The 19,868-nt window shown below is 36.3% G+C and overlaps 2 protein-coding genes across 5 annotated transcripts in view; both read right to left on the reverse strand.

The window, feature by feature from the left end:
* Positions 1–1,465: 1,465 nt before the first annotated feature.
* Positions 1,466–6,393, reverse strand: LOC114301702 (transcription initiation factor TFIID subunit 10). Of its 4 annotated transcripts, none has more exons than XM_082869024.1 (7): positions 5,847–6,393; positions 5,090–5,269; positions 4,939–5,003; positions 3,112–3,174; positions 2,858–2,915; positions 2,697–2,747; positions 1,466–1,688 (listed from the first exon to the last, which is right to left on the reverse strand). In XM_082869024.1, the coding sequence occupies exons 2-7, from the start codon at positions 5,180–5,182 to the stop codon at positions 1,608–1,610; spliced, it is 411 nt and encodes a 136-aa protein (XP_082725150.1). In that variant the 5' UTR covers positions 5,183–5,269; positions 5,847–6,393; the 3' UTR covers positions 1,466–1,607. The 4 variants fall into 4 exon arrangements, with proteins under 4 accessions (XP_082725150.1, XP_082725152.1, XP_082725151.1 ...); XM_082869026.1 differs by having other exon boundaries at positions 1,466–1,710; positions 5,847–6,226; XM_082869025.1 differs by having other exon boundaries at positions 5,090–5,400; positions 5,847–6,101.
* A 969-nt stretch (positions 6,394–7,362) lies between these two features.
* Positions 7,363–19,868, reverse strand: part of LOC114301710 (uncharacterized) — a 44,802-nt gene continuing 32,296 nt past the window's right edge. The window contains 4 exon segments of the mRNA XM_082869028.1: positions 7,363–7,958; positions 17,602–17,721; positions 17,856–17,964; positions 18,791–18,937. Coding sequence (XP_082725154.1) covers positions 7,885–7,958; positions 17,602–17,721; positions 17,856–17,964; positions 18,791–18,937 — 450 coding nt within the window. The 3' untranslated portion in view covers positions 7,363–7,884.

Genomic DNA, 19,868 nt, shown 5'->3' on the forward strand with positions numbered 1-19,868 from the left:
GCTAAGGTTTTAGCTATTTTATTTATACGTCAAAAAAAAAAAAAAAATGGTTATTCTCACATGTGGAGACAGTTTTGTGACAAATTACTTTTTAAACCTCGTCATTCCACCACCAAGTTTTATTTATTTATTTAATTTTTTCACTCTCTTGAATTTACCAGAAGCTTCTTTTGCTGCTATATTTAATTTTATTACAATTGACCATCTCCCGCATGTGAAGTAGTTTTCTCATTCAAAATTTATTTTCATTCCTTAATCATAAGGTTCTTAAAGAGTGCTAAATTTTCAAATTTTAAATTCCACCATCTAATTCGTGGGGGTTACTTCTCCGACTCTTCTATCTTTCTCTTACATTTTTTTAAAACATACATTTAACACTATCAACCTAAGTTGTGCAGTGAGATGCTATCCAATTATTACTTTACAATCCCTTACATGTTTCATCATGGGAAAAAAAAAATATTTAACTAATATTATTGGTTCCACTTTTAAATGCTATTAAGTGTTCGTATCATGTTTAGAACATGCTTTTGCAATTACAAGTCATACGTCATTGCAAACTTTAAAATCACACTACCCTTGGATTCTGATGTGGGTCATCACTTTGGGGAATGCTCTATTTGGTTTTGGCTAAAAGTTTTGGCTAAAAATCTCACTTTTAAACTATTTAGGCCTCGGTTGAGAACATGTTAATTTAGTAACTTTTTAGCTATTTGGCTAAAAAGGTAGGTAAAAAAAACTTGTATGTTTGGGATGACTTTTTGACTAATTACGAAAAGATGTGCAAAAAATAAAGAAAAAAGAAAATCTTTGACTTTTTGGTATGAATTGTTGACTTTTTGACTAATTTAGTAACTTTTTGACTAATTGGTTAAAATAGCACTTTTTAGCTAATTTAGTAATTTAGTAACTTTTTGACTAATTGGTTAAAACCCAAAAAAACTTCTTGTTTTGAACTTGAAAAAACTAACACGGGAAAAAACCTATAGACCCATTCAACTTTCCCAATTAAAAATAATAATAAAAGAGCCCTCTCATGAATGAATCTCACAATCACAAGAAATTTTTTATTTTTTTTTACCACTAGGCACAAAAATAGTGGGAACTATATTAATAAATAAATGTTAGATCAATGTTTGTGTATCTAGTAATAAGAAAATGCGATATAGCATTTTCCATGGTGTTTCACAATGCAATATCGCAACTAACAACCGAAACTGCCTGCAATTGTCCAACAAATTCCTACATTTATTTAAGAAATAGACCTTGCCAGTTTCAAATGCTTTCAAAATCCAGCATAATATCCTCTCATTAATAAAAAAATAAATAAAATACAAATACAAATAAAGTATTTGTTTCCATTTTCTTTCTTTTTCCATTTTTTTTTTTTTCTTTTTATCGAAGGAAGAGATATACTAAGAAAACAGGATAACTGCATCTACCTAATTGTGTAGCAACAGGACCATGAAATGATATCATCTACAGATTGATGACATAATATGTAAAAATAATGGTGTATTTTCATAGCCTTGCAAATTAGTTAAAAGTTGAATTCAAAATGCAAGCCACCATGAAGTATTTGTTTTTACAGATACAAGGCACTGAGCTCATTCATCTCTTGAAGCAGGATCCAACCCAGCTGTGGGGCTATCAGCAAAATGCTCTTGATGCTTCACATTCACGCCATACTGCTCAATTACAACGAGAAACCTAAAATCAATGTAAAATGGTCCTAATCTAAAAAGAATGAGAGAGTTCTGGAGGCCATCACCGAGAACCAGGACAATATGCCAATTACAGATACTCTAATACAAATAAGAAATCTGTTAGCATTTAATTGAAGAAGGTACTAGCAAAAGTCAGCTTTCTCAGCTAAAAAACCCAATTGCTTTCTCAGCATTTTTTTTTTACTTATCTACACAAAATAAATAAAGAACCGAATAAATAGGGCCTAAAAATATGCTTCTGCTCTCCTAACATAACTCAATTTTCCATGGCTTATGTGCCATTATGTAGCTAGTCTATTCAAATATTGGCATTTAAGGTATTCTCATAATGGTTGAGGCAAGCTGCCTGTGTAGACAAGTCACACCCCTATTAGGCCTTTTCAGTGGTTAGATTACTTTACATATCAAAAACTTAATAACATGGATATATTGGTTATCAAAGATTCACCATCTTAGCACATTTTCCAAAACATGCTTTTCACATATATCCATCTATTGAAATATCATGTTTTACAAGATTCAAATCGAAAAGGTAGAAGTTTGATGTCCAATATTGCCAAAGTTCTATGACTACCGAAATTTGGAGGTTAGAAATTTTGCATCTCAAACTATTAGGAGACATGGGCGCTGTTTGGGAAGAAATTTTTTTGTTTTTTTTGTTTTTTTTTTCACTAAAAGGCAAATTGGTTACAAAATTAAAAAAAAAAAAAAAAAACAAATCCAAACAAAATATCACATCAAACCCTATAATCATTTTACTTTTTCTCTCACAAACATCACATCTAACCACAAAAAAACCCAACTATCTTCCCAAACACAAAAAAAAATTTCTCCGATAATATCCTACAACTAAAAAAACCTATAAAAAAACCCACTTCCCAAACACCCACATGATATTGTCATTTTGAGGTTGGCTGGCATAAATTTGACTCTTGATAGCAATACTGCTTGAAGCACTAAAGTGCTTACCTCACGCAAAGCCTTGGAGAGATCCTCCATTGTCAAGATTAAACGTTTATCCTATTAGAGAGAGAGATTGGATTAAACTAAAGAAAAAAAAAAAAAAAAAGGTGGAAATATACAAAAATAAAAAAATGAAAAGTAGAAAAACATTAGTAAAATGTGAGCACCTTTTGCTGCTTATCCCTCTTGTCCTTGACTACAGCTGCCTGCCTTGCCTTGCATTGCCTATATTAAGATGCAGATGGGTAACTTACAATAAACAAATAAATGTATAACAACACTGCACCACCAGTATCTAAATAATGAAAATTCGAAGTGCAAATATGAAAATGTATACGATGAACCTGTAAATAGAACTATTGGTGAATCTCAAATGAAAAGACTTCAGTAATGAAAAAATTATCAGAAGTTAGAAACATACTGAAGAGCATCAGTTGCAACCTCTGCAATAAACTTTTGCGTAGCAACAGCTACCAGTCTGATTCTGTAAAAAATAAAGGTGATAAATGATTTGATATATATATCCATACAAATGTGCAGAAAAATGAAATACAAAATATGCACAGAGTTTTTTCACATCAGAGACCATATATGATATAACAACTAGAAAGGAAGTACATAAATGAACTTCTTGAATAAGAATACATAATTTGGACACCAATCAAGACCCTCAATCCCTGCTCTAGGATTCCCTTCCATAGAAAACAATCACGAGTAAATGGCTCTGATGAACTGATTCTCTAAAGATTACTTTTTCAAATTCGAGCTTTCCTTTCTAAGTGCCTCATCAAATTCCCCCCAGATTCAAGACAATCAAGAACCTCAAACCTTTTTTCAATCTCACTTTTCTTGGCCTTTAAATAACCAAAAACCTCTTTATTCCATTCTTTTAACTTTCATTTGACCATTTTCAATTTATTCATGAACTTAAAACCCTTCCACTTTTGAATCCTACAATTCGCCCACCACTCTTTAAAATCCTTTTTGAATGAAAGGGTGATCCAAACCACATATTCTCAAAGCACCTCCTGAAATTGGACCAAGTAAATTAAGCATTCAACAAGGCGGGTCAATCAAATCATACTCCCTTAAAAAAGAATCAAAATCCCTCATACTCCTCCTAGCCCTCCTACCATTCAGCTTTTGGATAACACTCTAATGACATTGTCGTACTTCACTGTGGGTTTCCTTTGTGAGAAAACTGAGGAAATTAGAAAAATTACTAGCTTTGAATCATCAATTTTTTCATCAACACAAACCCCACACACAAACATCCAGTCAACTGACCTTAACACAACTATTTACCTTTATCGAGTTAGGTTTACTCATTTTTAATCTGATTGTTCACTTACTTCAATTTTGTTGGCAACCAAATAGAGGGCAAACAAATAGAGAGACAAATACGAGGATGACATTTTAGGATGGGTAGAAGCATAGTTGTCAAATCGGGATTTGAATAGTGAATCGAAATGGTATTGTATCGAATCACGAATCGAATTAAATCGTGAATCGTAAAGATTCAGTCACCTTTTAAAATATACCTTTTTTAAATTACATAAAAAATAGATATTAAATATCTAATAAATATGAAATATTTAGACTTAAATCAATGAAAATATTGTTTTAAATGATGATCATGTGGTCTGGGTAAGAAGTTAACATGGGTTCCCATGTTTCCCACTTCACCTTTTCCCTTTTAGATACTATTTCTTATCAATAAAGATAGCAAACAAAGACAAACTTTTAATTTTCAAGCAACAATAACTCAACAACAATATTTTACAAGGTTAAAAAATCAAAATTTTCAATTTTTTTCAAAAATCTTTTTTGATGCCTTAAAAAAAAATTATTTTGTAAATGCAAGTATTTAGATGAAATTGAATATGTAAGCCTAGAACACTGTAGAGAGAGAAAATTCATTTTTTGGGGTTAAAGTCTAAGTATTTGAGAGTAAATAGGGAGGGAGAAAGCCAAAAGATGGCATGTAGTAATCTTAAAGACCTTAAAGATGTTTTGCGAATCCTTTCTCAACAATAAAAAACCAAAAAAGAAAGTCAAACATCAATTTTAGCGATTCGAATCGATTCGATTCACAATTCACTAATTCAATTCACCGATTCACCTACGATTCATAGCTATTTGCGATTCACACAACATGTTCATATCGTTTACCCACTGAATCGAATCGAATTGTATGATTCGAATCGCGAATTGTACGATTTTAATAACAGAGGGTCGAAGTACCTACAATCGAACATCGGGACATTGGAACCCGCTTTTTGCCAAGTAATGCTCCACCAATTGGTCTGGAATCTGAGATCAGAAAACACAGTAGTAAATTTATTATTGAAAACAAAGCATACATAGGTTTTTCATTGAGCTTTTCAAGGATAATTTACAGTGGGGGTGTAGTCCGTCAAGGACGCAAGGAAATCAGAGAGCACAGTATCATCATCGTGCCTGCCATCACTTGATTGCTGATTGTGGTTCATCTTTGCTTGTCCTAACTCTCTCTCCCCCTTTGAATTGCGAGGTAGGCCTTCTTACCAATGTTCTAAAACCCTGATTGTCAAGGAAACCTAAAAAAGGCTGGGTCTTAGAATCAATGGTTCAACCATCCAGTCAATCGAAATTGAACCGTGATTGACTGATGATGTCATAATTATGTCATAAATAAATAAAACTATAGATATTTTCTCCCACATTAACTCTGCAAACCAAGCAAGTACCATCTAAAACTTTAATTGGGAAAAAAAACATTTGATATCAAATAAGCCAAGCTCTGTAACACCAAATCAGAGTTCAAATTATTGAGTAGAAATGAAAAAGCTATCTCCATTTCAGAGTGCCACAAAGAAAGGCAACTGAAGATGTATGTATATACATGTAAGGCCCAACCAACGAAAACATATATTTTTTTATAAAAAAAAAAAAAAAACATTTTCAACGAAAAATCTCTAGAAACTGTTATATTATTTGTGAATGGAACTCGTAGATGCTTCACAAATTGACACCAATGAATGAAACAATTGTATACAATATTCTGAGATACTCAGTTTGGTTGCTGAGGAAACAAAGAAAAAAGATTAATATTATCAGTGTTCTCTTTCGATTTAGCTTCCGAGGGGATGCATAGAGCAAGAGCAGAGTCGGTACCTGAACTTTAGCCGCCGTCGCCGGAGAACAAGATGTCGCACCTGGACTTGAGTGAACAGAGATGAGGGGATCAATCGCGGATGAGAGAGAGAGAGATTGATCTACAGATCGATCGTCAATGGATTTGATTTGAGCCCTAATTTGGAATATGTAGAGGGCTTTTCAAATTTCAACCCCTGCCGGTCTGCTGGTTGGAGCGAGTCACCGGTTGGACCGCAGATTTAACAGGATTGTATAGTGGAGAAATAACCTATCATCAGTGGATGCTGGGGAATTTTTTTCATTAATATGTTAATTTACTTTTTAAAGCCCCACCTGATTTATAGTTTCTCCTTGTATAATTTGTGTCAATTTAGGGAGGGAAAATCACAAATCCAACCACTCTTTAACAAATTGGGGATTTTTTTTTGAGAAAATTACAATTTAGTGAAATTTTAAAAAATTAATTAATGTTAATAAAAAAAATTATCACTTTAACGTTTGCAAAAACGTACACATGTAATTTTTTCAATTTTTTAAACCCGGCTTCAATCCACCAATCCTCAGCCTAATTCAATATTTTAACCATCATGAACCAACAAATTGGATTGGTTAAAAATATAAATGGAAAAGAATACTAATGAATAATAATCATAATTTTGTAATAATTTCAACCAAAAATTATTTATTCTAGATCTCAGGCTTGGTTTGGGAAGTGGGTTTGCTTTTTGGCTTTTTTGGCTATTTTAGCCTGGACTAAAAAGCTTGGTTTGAGAAGGACTTTTTGACTTTTTGGCTTTTTTGACTTTTTTTGTGAGAGAAGAGTGTAATGATTATGGATTGGATGTGATGTTTTGTTTTTTGTGGCTAAAATAGCCTATTTTGTCTTTTGTGACTAAAATAACCAAAAAAGCTCCCAACCCAACTTGCCAAACGGAATCAATACCAAACTCACAAATTAATCAACTTCATGATTTTATTTAAAATTATATTTAGAAATTAATATATAACAGAATCAAATTAGTTAGAAACATGCAATGAACCTGAAGGGCAATGAATGGTGTTACTAGAGTTCAAGACAAAAATTGTGGGAGATCAAATATAAGGTAATTTGGTTATGTATATAAGCAGGATAGATCAACTAATCCACTGCCACTCAAATGATATGACAGTAACATTATATAATTAATAATTAATAATTAACTTGATAAATTCTTCCTCAAAAAAACACAAAAAGGAAAAAACTTGATAAATTATTTATTTTAAAGTGATAGACTCGTAATGATGTGTACAAATTCAATTTTGAAGGTAATCTCCAAATTCAAATAATAATTTGAGAAAAAAAAATCATTTTTAGGATAATCTTGCAAAAGTGACAATCCCCAAATTTTGATTCTTTCTTTATGCTGTATTTGGTTGAATGATTTGGAAAAGAATTTGAAAAGAGAAAGAGAAAAAGTAGATAAAATGTGAATGAAATATACTTACATTTCACATAATTTCACACACTTTTTTCCTTTCTCTTTCCAAATCCCCTCTCAAATACCTCAACCAAACGCGACGTTAAAATCCATTTTATGTAACAATTATCAAAAAAAGTGAGATTTTCCACTATAATTTGGATAATAAAAAAAGAGTTCCAAAATCTCATCGACTTCATCCATAAACAAATCATCCATTCATCCCCAAAAATAAATAAAATAAAACAAAGCTATAAAAAAATTATCCAATCATCTCGTGCCATGTGTGCCCTCATTTACCCAAGATTAGCCAATCATCATTCAGACGTGACCCCATGTATTTTCAAGTACATCCTCTTATACATTCTTCCCAGAAAAACCACAACATGCATGGGGAGACATTTATAAAATGGGTAACAGTGTTAAGATGACAATGCGGCTTGAATCATCAGTTGGACGAGGGTAAACAAGAAAGAAAAATTAAACCACCAATATAATGCTCTATATATAATCTCCCTCAGCAGCATAATTTCAGACTCCCACCACGCTATCAATTAGTGGTTATAAAATCTTTGCTTTAATAGATGCAATCCCCATGTTTACCGCGACATACTTCTAGCATTTGGCTTCATTACTGCATCAAGAAGTCTATACATCCACCGATCTAACATTCCTGTTAAATATCAATATATTACTGTTGGCTTATTTTTCCTACGAAAGAAAATATCATAAATGCGAGCGTGCCAGCAAGGATTGAAAAATCCTTACAGATTAAATTCAAGCCAATTATCAAGCGATTGCGTTGACGGTTCTTTTGCCTCAACAAAGAGGACTTCAAAATTGTCAAGTGTAGAGAAAAGAAAAAGTAAAAGAAGAAAAAGAAAAAGGGACGGAGAAAGATGATTGAGTGAACAATCAAAGTAATAATTACTTACCCCTACTCCTATGCTTCGAAAAGAAAGTGCATAAAATGCTTCGAAATGGAAATGCTAAAAATAAATGCCTCGAAATATAAATCTATGTTGAACTACTCCTAAGATAAGGAAAATGACAAGAAATATTGAAATCAATTGTCTTTGATTTAAGTTCTGGATCCTTTACAATGTAGCCATTAATGGCTATTTATAGAAGAAAAAATACAGCAATAACTACTTAGTAACTACTTATTTCTTCCATCTTCATTCTTGTCTTGCCATGTGTCCTTCCACTCATCCACTTTGTCCTCCCACTCATCCACTTTGTCCTTCATATTCTCCATTATCTCCATAACTTCTTTTAACTTCCAAATGAATAAGAGGATGCCACGTGTCCTGTAATTATATAAATAATAAATAATAATAAAAATTGCAGATTTGTGGTGTTAACATTACCCCCCGCGGCCCTTAAAAATGATGTTTATTTGAATTGTTGAAGGGCCGAACCAAGCACATGACTAACCTAAGCAGCAAAGTGCTTCGAATGATGTAACAACACCAATAAAGTGCTTCGAATGAGTATGAAATTATGACTAGATGACTCGAATTATTACTAGTAACAAGCTTCGAAAGTGATATAAAGGACCAAAATCATTCTTCGAAGGTCGATGGAACCGACAAAAGACGAATTACATCCTCAAAAATACTCGACAAAGCTTCGAAGGTTCACAACCACCATTATTATTTCTTCGAAGCTGTTGTTGATGCAAGATAGAGTGCTTCGAAGCTTACAAAATTATGGCAAAACGGCTTTCGAAGCAACTTATGGCAAAACGGCTTTCGAAGCTGTTTTTGGCCAACATTGTGGTTATTCAAAACTTATATGTTCTAGTTCACACATAATTAATGAAAATATTAATTTTGTGCTTCGAACCAATTATTAATTCTTCGAAGACACCAAAACTGTTGTTCTTCGAGCCAACTTATGATGCCAAAAACAGGCATTATTCGACAACTAATTAATTGTCATTTTACATATATTTGAAGAGATGTACACATTTCGAAAGTTTTCAAAGTTTTATACAGTTTCGAAGGTGAAGTAATCAACCTTTGAGACAACTCTTGATGTTTCGAATGTATCTTCAAAGCTTTATACAGCTTCGAATGTGAAGTAATCAACCTTCGAAACAACTCTTGATGCTTCGAATGTATCTTCGATACTTTGATTGTGTACGTACAAACAATTGGCCATCAATTTGAAAAGATAAGCCATTCTCAACCACTTATTTAAATGCACAGGCTTTTTCTAGCCAAGTTCATGCATTTTAAATGGTCATCCCTTGTTCTTAGTGCTTCGGACTCATAAGAACAATTTGTTAATTTTATTAGCCACATCATCAGAATTATATTTTGATGTGAACCACAAATCCAAAAAGGATTTTGAACACCAAAAGTCATGGTATAGTGTGACCATGAAAATTCATACTTTTTAACATTTTGAAAAATGTCAAAAAATTTGAATTCATGAACAGTGGCTTGTTCATTATTCTTGACCATGTTTGGTTTAAAAACATGTCTTTCACCGAATTGATTTTCATAATTCTTTGGCAAAGTAGGTTGTTTTTCCATGTTAGCCATTAATGGCTTATGAAAATCCCCCATAAGAATGTTATTTTCAGGACTTGACTCTCTAAAAATTGATTTTTGGACCCCCCGAGCCATGTATGAAACATCATTCTTAGCCAAATTTGGCTTAAAAACATGCTCTTTCGTTATGTTAATTTCATAATTTGGCTCTTTAAAAACAGACTCTTGAACCCCCCGAGCCATTGATGAAATCAACTCTTTGCTTTTGCTATTTTCAACCATGAAAAAATTTTGAAAAAATTCACCAATTCCGGCCATTAAAGCCTCAGTTAAAGACTTGGTAGTGAGAGTTAATAACTCATCATTCCATTGGCGAATTTCTATATCAAGTTGATGAATTTCTCCAATTAAATTGTGTCTTTTTTTTTCACCAAATAATATTGTAATGGATGAAAGTTTATTTCATCAAGAAAATGGATCTCTTCTTGAAGATCTAAAATTTTTCTTTCACGCCAATATATTTCAAATTGACAAGTTCGAATGGCGAAATCCAAATCGTTTGTCATTTCTTACACTTGGCAGTCCCACCGGGCGTGCCAAAAAATGTTGGCTTATTTTTCCTACGAAAGAAAATATCATAAATGCGAGCGTGCCAGCAAGGATTGAAAAATCCTTACAGATTAAATTCAAGCCAATTATCAAGCGATTGCGTTGACGGTTCTTTTGCCTCAACAAAGAGGACTTCAAAATTGTCAAGTGTAGAGAAAAGAAAAAGTAAAAGAAGAAAAAGAAAAAGGGACGGAGAAAGATGATTGAGTGAACAATCAAAGTAATAATTACTTACCTCTACTCCTATGCTTCGAAAAGAAAGTGCATAAAATGCTTCGAAATGGAAATGCTGAAAATAAATGCCTCGAAATATAAATCTATGTTGAACTACTCCTAAGATAAGGAAAATGACAAGAAATATTGAAATCAATTGTCTTTGATTTAAGTTTTGGATCCTTTACAATGTAGCCATTAATGGCTATTTATAGAAGAAAAAATACAGCAATAACTACTTAGTAACTACCTATTTCTTCCATCTTCATTCTTGTCTTGCCATGTGTCCTTCCACTCATCCACTTTGTCCTCCCACTCATCCACTTTGTCCTTCATATTCTCCATTATCTCCATAACTTCTTTTAACTTCCAAATGAATAAGAGGATGCCACGTGTCCTGCAATTATATAAATAATAAATAATAATAAAAATTGCAGATTTATGGTGTTAACAATTACATTATGAGAACATCAATGGAAAGTGAACCTTATATTATTAGGAAAATTAGAAATGACAGTGAGCAGATTCCTGCCCATAACCTCAAACATTGGCTTCATAAAACTTTTGCAGTAGATGGATTCTCAAAACTTATAGCGATGGCCAAGATAGTTTTTCATAGATGAATTTCTAGGTGAATTTTCATTGCCCCTCTATTTTTTTTTTTTTCCAATGAAAAACATTTTCTTCAAAAACAAACTTTTTTCGAGAAAATTTTTTCGGGAGAACATTTTCCTATGTTTGGTTGCATTTTTTAAACTAATAAACTAATGGTTGTTGAAACAAATAAGAGAGTGATATTGAGAGAGTAAGAAAACTCTTGTATTGAATATATCTGAAAGTGTAAGAAGGGACTCCATTTATAGGAGTTGTTTGATACAACATCATTATGAAAGCAGAACATAAAATAAGATAAAGCAGCCGAAAGCGAAGGCACTGCTCTGGCATCCTATAGCTATATATGATATATTAATATATGCATTAGTATGATACAGCTATATGTTAATATAATATATACATGTTAATATAATATTAGGATACATTAATATAATACATATTAATATAATACATTAACAGCCCCCCTCAAACTCAAGGAGGACAAACATCAACCAACTGGAGTTTGGAGACAAGTTCAACGAAGCGGCCAGGAGAATGAGCTTTGGTGAAGATATCAGCAGGTTGATCAACAGAAGAAATCGGATGGAGATGGACAGTACCACGAGTGACGTGTTGACGAATAAAATGGCAGTCAATCTCAATGTGCTTGGTGCGATCATGAAAAACATCATTGTGAGCAATTTGAAGAGCACTGTGATTGTCACAAAAGAGGTCAGTAGCACCAGAGGGGGTAACACCCATGTCAGCGAGGAGCCAACGAAGCCAGCGAAGTTCTTGAGTAGCATCAGCAAGAGCACGGTATTCGGCCTCGGTACTGGAACGAGCAGTAAGAGATTGTTTCTTGCTGCGCCAAGAAATAAGAGAATCACCCAGAAAAAAACAGAACCAAGTAGTAGAGTGCCGGTCAGTAGGATCGCCAGCCCAATCAGCATCTGAGAAAGCACGAAGCTGAAGAGATGAGCGGACGGAATAATGAAGACCATGAAACAGGGTGCCTTTGAGATACCGAAGGATACGAAGCAAGGCAGCATAATGAGGGGTACGAGGAGCCGACATAAACTGGCTAACAATATGAACGGCATAGGCAATATCAGGACGAGTAACTGTGAGATAGACAAGACTGCCAACCAGCTGACGATAGAGTGTAGCATCAGAGAGAAGAGTGCCATCAAGAGGTGTAAGACGACTCTGAGGTTCCAGGGGAGTAGAGGCAGTCTTGCAATCCGTAAGACCAGCTGACGATAGAGTGTAGCATCAGAGAGAAGAGTGCCATCAAGAGGTGTAAGACGACTCTGAGGTTCCAGGGGAGTAGAGGCAGTCTTGCAATCCGTAAGACCAGCACGTGTAAGAAGATCAGAGGTATACTTAGCCTGAGAGAGAAAAGAACCCGTAGAATCATGGAAGATTTCAAGACCCAAGAAATAGCTGAGAGGACCAAGATCTTTCATCTCGAAATGATGGCTAAGAAACTGTTTAAGGCGAAGAATACCATCGATATCATCACCGGTGATAATCATGTCATCTACATAAAGTAAAAGCAGGGTGGTCCCTTGAGCTGTTTTTCGGATAAAAAGAGCAGTATCATAAGAGCTGGAGGTGAAACCACATTTCTGAATAGTGGAGCTGAACTTGGCAAACCAAGCACGGGGAGCTTGTTTGAGACCATATAAAGCACGCCGAAGTTTGCAGACTTGATGCGGGAGATAAGCAGACCCAGTGGGAGGTTGCATGTAGACCTCCTCGAGAAGAACACCATTAAGAAAAGCATTTTTCACGTCCAGTTGATAAAGATCCCATTGTCGAGCGGTAGCAACAGCAATCAAGCTGCGAACAGAGGTGAGACGAGCAACAGGAGCAAAGGTCTCCTCATAATCAATACCATATTCTTGATTGAAGCCTTTTGCAACAAGGCGGGCTTTGTAGCGCTCAATAAATCCATCAAAACAAGTCTTGATTTTGTATACCCATTTGCAGCCAATGGCAGTCTTGCCAGGAGGAAGATCAACAATGTCCCAAGTATGAGTTTTGTCTAAAGCCTGCAATTCATCAGTCATAGCTTGCTGCCAAAGAGGATTAGAGCGAGCCTCACGATAGGAGGTCAGTTCATAAGTAGAAAAAGCAGTAGAACCAACAATAAAGTCACGAAGACGAGTAGAAGGTTGGGTTACCCAATGTGGTCGAGCAGAGGGAGGAGGAGCCAGAGGAAGAGACTCAGCAGGAGGGGAGGATCCCGATGGAGCAAGAGCAGGACCATCAGAGGGAGCAGGTGCAGGGGACAAACCGGTAGGCAAGGCAATCTCGAGAGAGGTTGGCAGGGGCGGTGGAGCAACCGTATTAGAAAACTCGAGAGAGGCTGGCAAGGGTGGTGGAGTAAGGTCATCAGAAAATAGATCTGTGGAAGGGTCAGTAAAAAAAAAGAGAGGGTGAGGGAACGGACAAACGGAAGGGAGAGAGAGAGGAAAACATTTTGTGTTCCCAAAAGACCACATGACGAGAGATACGAAGTCGTTGGGAGAGAGGATCCCAACAACGATACCCCTTATGTTCAATACCATACCCCAAGAAGCAACAAAGGCGGGAACGAGGTTCAAGTTTGGTACGTTCCTGAGGTTGGAGAAGAACAAAACAGGCAGAGCCAAAGACTCTAAGGTTGGTGTAGGGGGGACGGGTGCCATGCAGACGCTCATAAGGAGTGTGATTATGAATGACAGGGGTAGGGATACAATTGATAGTGTAAGCAGCAGTGAGAGCTGCCTCTCCCCAAAAATGTTCCGGACAAGAGGAAGACAAAAGAAGAGCGCGAGTAGTGTCGAGAACATGCCGATGTTTCCGTTCAGCACGTCCATTTTGTTGAGACGTGCCGGGACAGGATCGATGAGGTTGAGTACCATGACTCTGAAGGAAAGAAAGAAAGTCAAAATCTTTATATTCCATGGCATTGTCGGAACGAAAAAGTTTAATAGTTTTAGAAAATTGTGTTTTAACCATTGCAGCAAAATTGTAATAAAGTTGTTTGAGCTCAGATCGATTTTTCATAAGAAACAACCATGTAAAACGAGAAAAATCATCTACAAAAACAACAAAATAGCGGGCGCCGCCCATAGTGGGAGTAGGAGAGGGTCCCCAAATATCAGAATGGATGAGATCAAATGGTGCAAGAGAAACAGAGTCACTTTTATTAAACGACAAAGCAGGTTGTTTGGCAAGTTGACAGGACACACAATCAAAAGCATCAGAACTTACAGGACCTAAATGACCACGAGAAATTAAAAATTTTAAACGACTAACAGAAAGATGGCCTAAACGATAGTGCCAAAGCTGAAAAGGAGATAAAGGAGGAGCAGTGGTAACAGTGGTAGGAGCTGTGATCTGAGAGGAATTCGGAACATGAAGATGGATAAGTTCGTAGAGACGTCCATGCTTACGGCCGATCCCAAGAGTTTGCCCCGTCCGAGGGTCCTGCACCAAACAACCAGTTGGGGAAAAGGTAATAGTTAGACCATGCTCACATAATTGACTAATGGATATAAGATTTAAAGTGAGAGCAGGCATAAGATAGACATGAGATAAAGATAAGTGAGAGGTGGAAACAAAACCAACATGACTTACAGATAGAAGAGACCCATCAGCAGTATGGATAGAAGGAACAGGAGAAGTAGAAGAGAGAGGAGTAAAAATAGTAGGGTCAAAGGTCATATGATTACAACAAGCGGAGTCAAAGTACCAGGAAGTGTTACCTGCGGTGACAGACAAAGCAGGAGATGGAGGAGTACCGGAATTCTGCCAATTATGAAACAGGGCTTCGACATCTGTGTGAGAGAAGACTGGAGTGGAAGGATCTATAGGGACAGAGGCAGGTAAATCCTTTGAGGCAGAGGCAGCAGCAGCAGAGCGTGGAGCAGGCATTGGTTTAGACGGAGTCCCAGAACGGTGAGAGTTGTTGTGGGAAAAATGCCCGGGGAAGGGACCATTGCGAGAGGCACGGGCAGGGTTGCGGAAGCAATCATGCTGGAGATGACCAGGACCAGTCTTGTTGCAAAACCGACAAAGACGAACTGGACAATTAACCAGAAGATGAGTCGATGGAAGACTGCGGTTGTGACAGTAGTTGCAGATAGGTGTCTTCTGTGGGGAAGATGGTGAAGGAGAACTTCGAATCTGGGGAGTAGCAAGAACAGAGTCCACAGGGTGTGGATGGAGAGTACCAAACCTGGTTTCCTCTGACAGTAGTTCAGAAATTGCTTGCTCAAGAGTGGGTAAAGGAGTGCGATGAAGGAGAGATGCGCAGACTGGCTCAAAACGGGGAGTGAGAGCCATGAGAAACTGAACCAAGCGTTGTTGGTCACGGTAAGTAGTGAACAAGGCAGCATCCTTAGTACAATCCCAGGGAGGTTCAGAGAGAGCGAGCTGATCCCAAACATAATACATTTGTGAGAGGAAATCATTAATGGTTTGAGTTGTGTCTTGGCGCATACGGTGAAGTTGACTCAGAAGCTGATATTGGTGAGCAAGGCCAGTAGTCTGATAGCGTTCTTGTAAAAAATCCCAGATGGCTTTGGCTGGAGAGGAAGCAGAGTCAAGTTGGAACCGACCAAACTGAAGGCTGATAGAAGTATTACGGAGCCAAGTGATGATCTGATAGTTTTTGCTATCTCAATCCTCCAGACGGTCAACATATTTGGCAACGGAGTCCGTGGTGGCAGCGGATTCTGTGGTGGCTGGGATGGGTTTGCACACATCCCCAGTGATGATGCGCCAAAGTTTCTTTCCTTTGAGGAACCCAGACATAGCTTGTGCCCATAAGACATAGTTAGTTCCGTCAAGAACAATGGGAATAGGGTGGTTGAAGGAGTCCAAGCGATCCATGAGAAAAAAACAGTACTATCGAAGCCGAATCTGAAAAATCTGAGGTTACCAGTGAATGCAGAGGGTCGAAATCAGTGGGAAATGAGTGAACGGACCAAAAAAAAGATGATCAGAAGGCACTAAATTGGCTGGTCAAAGTTGGTCAACAATTTTGGTCAAAGATGACGTCACAATCTGGTCAAAGATGACGTCACTGCTGTGTCACAGGCGCGGCGCACGTTAGCACAGACAGGCGCGGCGTACGATAGCAGAGGAAGCAAGCGGCGCACGGAAGCAGCCAGGGCTGACGTCAGCTGACGTCAAAAACACGTGGCTTACGTTAGCAGATGAGGCCGCGGCGCACGATAGCACAGGGCAAGTGTGAGGCGCGTAGAGCGCGTCTGAAAGGCGAGGAGGCGCGTGGATGAAAGTTCTGGCGGCGCGTGGAACATCGGATGATGATGAATCTGGTGGCGTTGGATTCGTCGTGAGGAGACGAAGGTTCTGGTGTGGTCCAATCTGTAATTTAGATAAGGACGAGATATGCAACAATCTGCTCAAAATTAAAATGCGATGCAGAAGAGACTAGGCAATACACCTGTGCTCTGATACCATGAAACAAATAAGAGAGTGATATTGAGAGAGTAAGAAAACTCTTGTATTGAATATATCTGAAAGTGTAAGAAGGGACTCCATTTATAGGAGTTGTTTGATACAACATCATTATGAAAGCAGAACATAAAATAAGATAAAGCAGCCGAAAGCGAAGGCACTGCTCTGGCATCCTATAGCTATATATGATATATTAATATATGCATTAGTATGATACAGCTATATGTTAATATAATATATACATGTTAATATAATATTAGGATACATTAATATAATACATATTAATATAATACATTAACAGTTGTATTAGTGGTAGTGGCGGCGGGACAGAGGTGAAGATGGTGGAGTAGTTGTGGTGGTAGTGACAGTAACAGTGATCAAAGTGGTGGAGGTGATGGTGACATTGCTAATATTTTAGTTTGAAAAATGTTTTCTACCTTAAAAGTGGGGAACATTTTCGGCGCAAATAGGCCCTTTTTTTTATTAACCATGGAAACCGTTTTCTATTGACTTTCATTTTCCGTTATACCAAACACAAGAAAAACGAGAAAAACTTTTAAAAAAATGTTTTTCGCCCAAACAAACGGAGTGTGAGTTCAAATATGAAGTTGTAAAAAATGCAAAATTCACAGCCACAATGTTTTCTGTTTCCTTTGGTAATTTGTCACTTTAACCAGTTTTACAGTTTTTTTTCTTTTTAGTACAGACCTTTCAAAAAATTAGATTTCAAAATAAATTTAAATGATGAGGCAAATTTTCAGAATTATTACAAAAAAAAAAAAAATCGATTTTGTTATTAAGTGGATGGTTATCTTTCAATTGAATCATCTCAGGTAGGATACCTTTTCTAGATCCTCATTCTTCAGTGTGTGCAACCTTTTCCCAAATTCCAAAAAGCAGGGTAAAGAGAATAGTACAAACCTGTTAAGGCAAATGTACCGCCCAATACTGCACAAAGCCGAGTGATGAAGTGGAGAAAACTGCGACGTTCCTCTCTGATGGTTACAGTAATTGGTGACAGATCATACAGAAAGTAAACAGCTGGATAGAATAACAATGGGGTTAGTAATTGGAACACAGATGATAGTAGCAGCAAGGAACAGAAAAAAGATCTGGAAGAGAGAAAGAAGAGTTAGCAGAGAGGGATCAAAATAAATTCCAGTGTCCAAACAAACCTGGCCAAGTCCTATCATATTCGTTCGTAGGAGAATAATATTCCGTGACTGAGAATTGATTAGTTGGTGAAACTTCTTTTGATAAGTATCTGTATTCAATTGGAACAATCTACATGGAAACAAACAAATTTCTCAACAGAGAGCAAGAAAAAGAATGCTAAAACCCTAATGTTGTGTTTGGTTGGGGAATTTGATGAGGGATTTGGAAAGAAAAAGAGAAAAGGTGTGTGAAACTAGGTAAAATATAGGCATGTTTTATTCACATTTCACCTACCTTTTCTATTTTCCTTTCCAAATCCCTCTCCAAATCCCCCAACCAAACACAACATAAATATAAACCCAACTATTAAATGAACTATATATATACATAAGAGTTGTTTCAATAAATTATTGTTCAATAATAGAGAAAATTTGGGTTTCAGCCTGCAACGGCTAACAATTGAGTGCTTTGTATGCTTTATCAGACCAAAGCATCCAATGAGTATTCTACGTACAAGAGTCCTATTAAGACTATGTTTGGATCTTGGATTTGTCGCGTGAAAAGAAATGGTAAGGGAATGTTTTCATTCATTTTCTTTTCCTATCTTTTCACTCCATGAATCCATGATCCAAACACAACATTTATATGGTCATTACCCACTCTCCGTAAGGGTGTCACATAAATTTGTTCAATAGTGTGTGATACTAGTAAATTCTAATGATCATAAGAAAAATATTTCCAAGATAACATGTGCAAAAATAGCCAGTTTTATTTTTCTTTTAGCTAGTCAACACTGAGGACAACACAATGATCATTTAAGCAAGGGTCCCCTTGCACAGCAAGATCTGGAGCACATATGTGCAGAAAAAATGCACCAGCTATCTTAAAGAAGGTGCATATTGGAAACACCAGAAGATAAATCAACAATTTATCAAAGAAAGACCAGGAATCAAACCTTTATGTAATATTTGAATGTTCCACTTGAACCACGCAGAATCCGTGAAGTCTCATCAAGTGGGTTGTGAATTCCAGGATATTTTGGCCCAAATGATAAATCATGAATAATATGGCTCACATTGACATGAATGGGCCCTTCAAAAATCTGTTGGACAAGAAAAAAAAAAAAAAAAAAAAAACAAAGAAAGGGAGAGAAGAAAAACAAGCAATAGGTAAGTGAACTAAAGTGAATGAAAAAGCAGTTGAAATGGAAGGATACGAATTATTCAAAAGGCTAGCAAACAACACAAAAGATGTCTTGGCTCACTAGATGGAGAGTAATATATAATTATCAGGCCATTTTCTTAAAAATAACTTGAACAATTTAATCTCCTTATAATAACAGAAGTTACCCCTTGTTAACTAATTGGTATGAAGTGTAAGTCAAAATGTATATTTGAAAGTCCCAAGGAAAGTGAATAGCCATTTAACTTTCTGTATTGCATTCCAATTAAGTCAATTATTTTGACTGGAGCCATTATGAAAATGGCACCAATCTAAAAAATGATGTCAAATTATGAATTTTGTCACTTCAAAGAAACCTAAAGATGATCACAACCAGAGGATATGAAGAACTCCTGTTTTTTGCATGCCTCCATGTTTCAATGATAAATTCCACTGTAAAAGCCACAGAAATTCCAAAAAAAAATGAACAAATGAAATGAGGCATCAAAATGAACACCAAGTTTTTTTTTTCTTTTTTCTTTTTCATATCTCATCAGTGCTTAGTGTAAGGATAAAAGCTTGAACTTCCAAAAGTAGTAAAATGAGAATAACGTGTTAAAACCTACCACTACCACCTACTCCACCTACTACACACCTATACCACTACCACCTACTACCACCTACTCCACCTACTACACACCTACCTACTCTACTCTTCTATATATAGGCATCATTGTAAACATATTCAATATCAATCAATAATACAATCAATATCTATACAATTCTCTATTTCTCTTTATACATTAAATTTTAACATGGTATCAGAGCAAGGTTAAGAACTTAGTATTTTTCGCTTCACCGGCGGGCGGCAA

Source organism: Camellia sinensis, chromosome 5, assembly GCF_055761805.1.
Source record: "Camellia sinensis isolate YWXY chromosome 5, ASM5576180v1, whole genome shotgun sequence".
In the NCBI taxonomy this organism is placed as follows: domain Eukaryota; kingdom Viridiplantae; phylum Streptophyta; class Magnoliopsida; order Ericales; family Theaceae; genus Camellia; species Camellia sinensis.

Coding starts and splice junctions, on each gene's coding strand:
- LOC114301702 (XM_082869024.1), bottom strand. CDS start 5,182: ATGAACCACAATCAGCAATCAAGTGATGGCAGGCACGATGATGATACT. Junction 3,175..4,938: donor CAATGTCCCGATGTTCGATT/GTAGGTACTTCG, acceptor TATTTTTTACAG/AATCAGACTGGTAGCTGTTG. Junction 2,748..2,857: donor AGAGGGATAAGCAGCAAAAG/GTGCTCACATTT, acceptor TCTCTCTAATAG/GATAAACGTTTAATCTTGAC.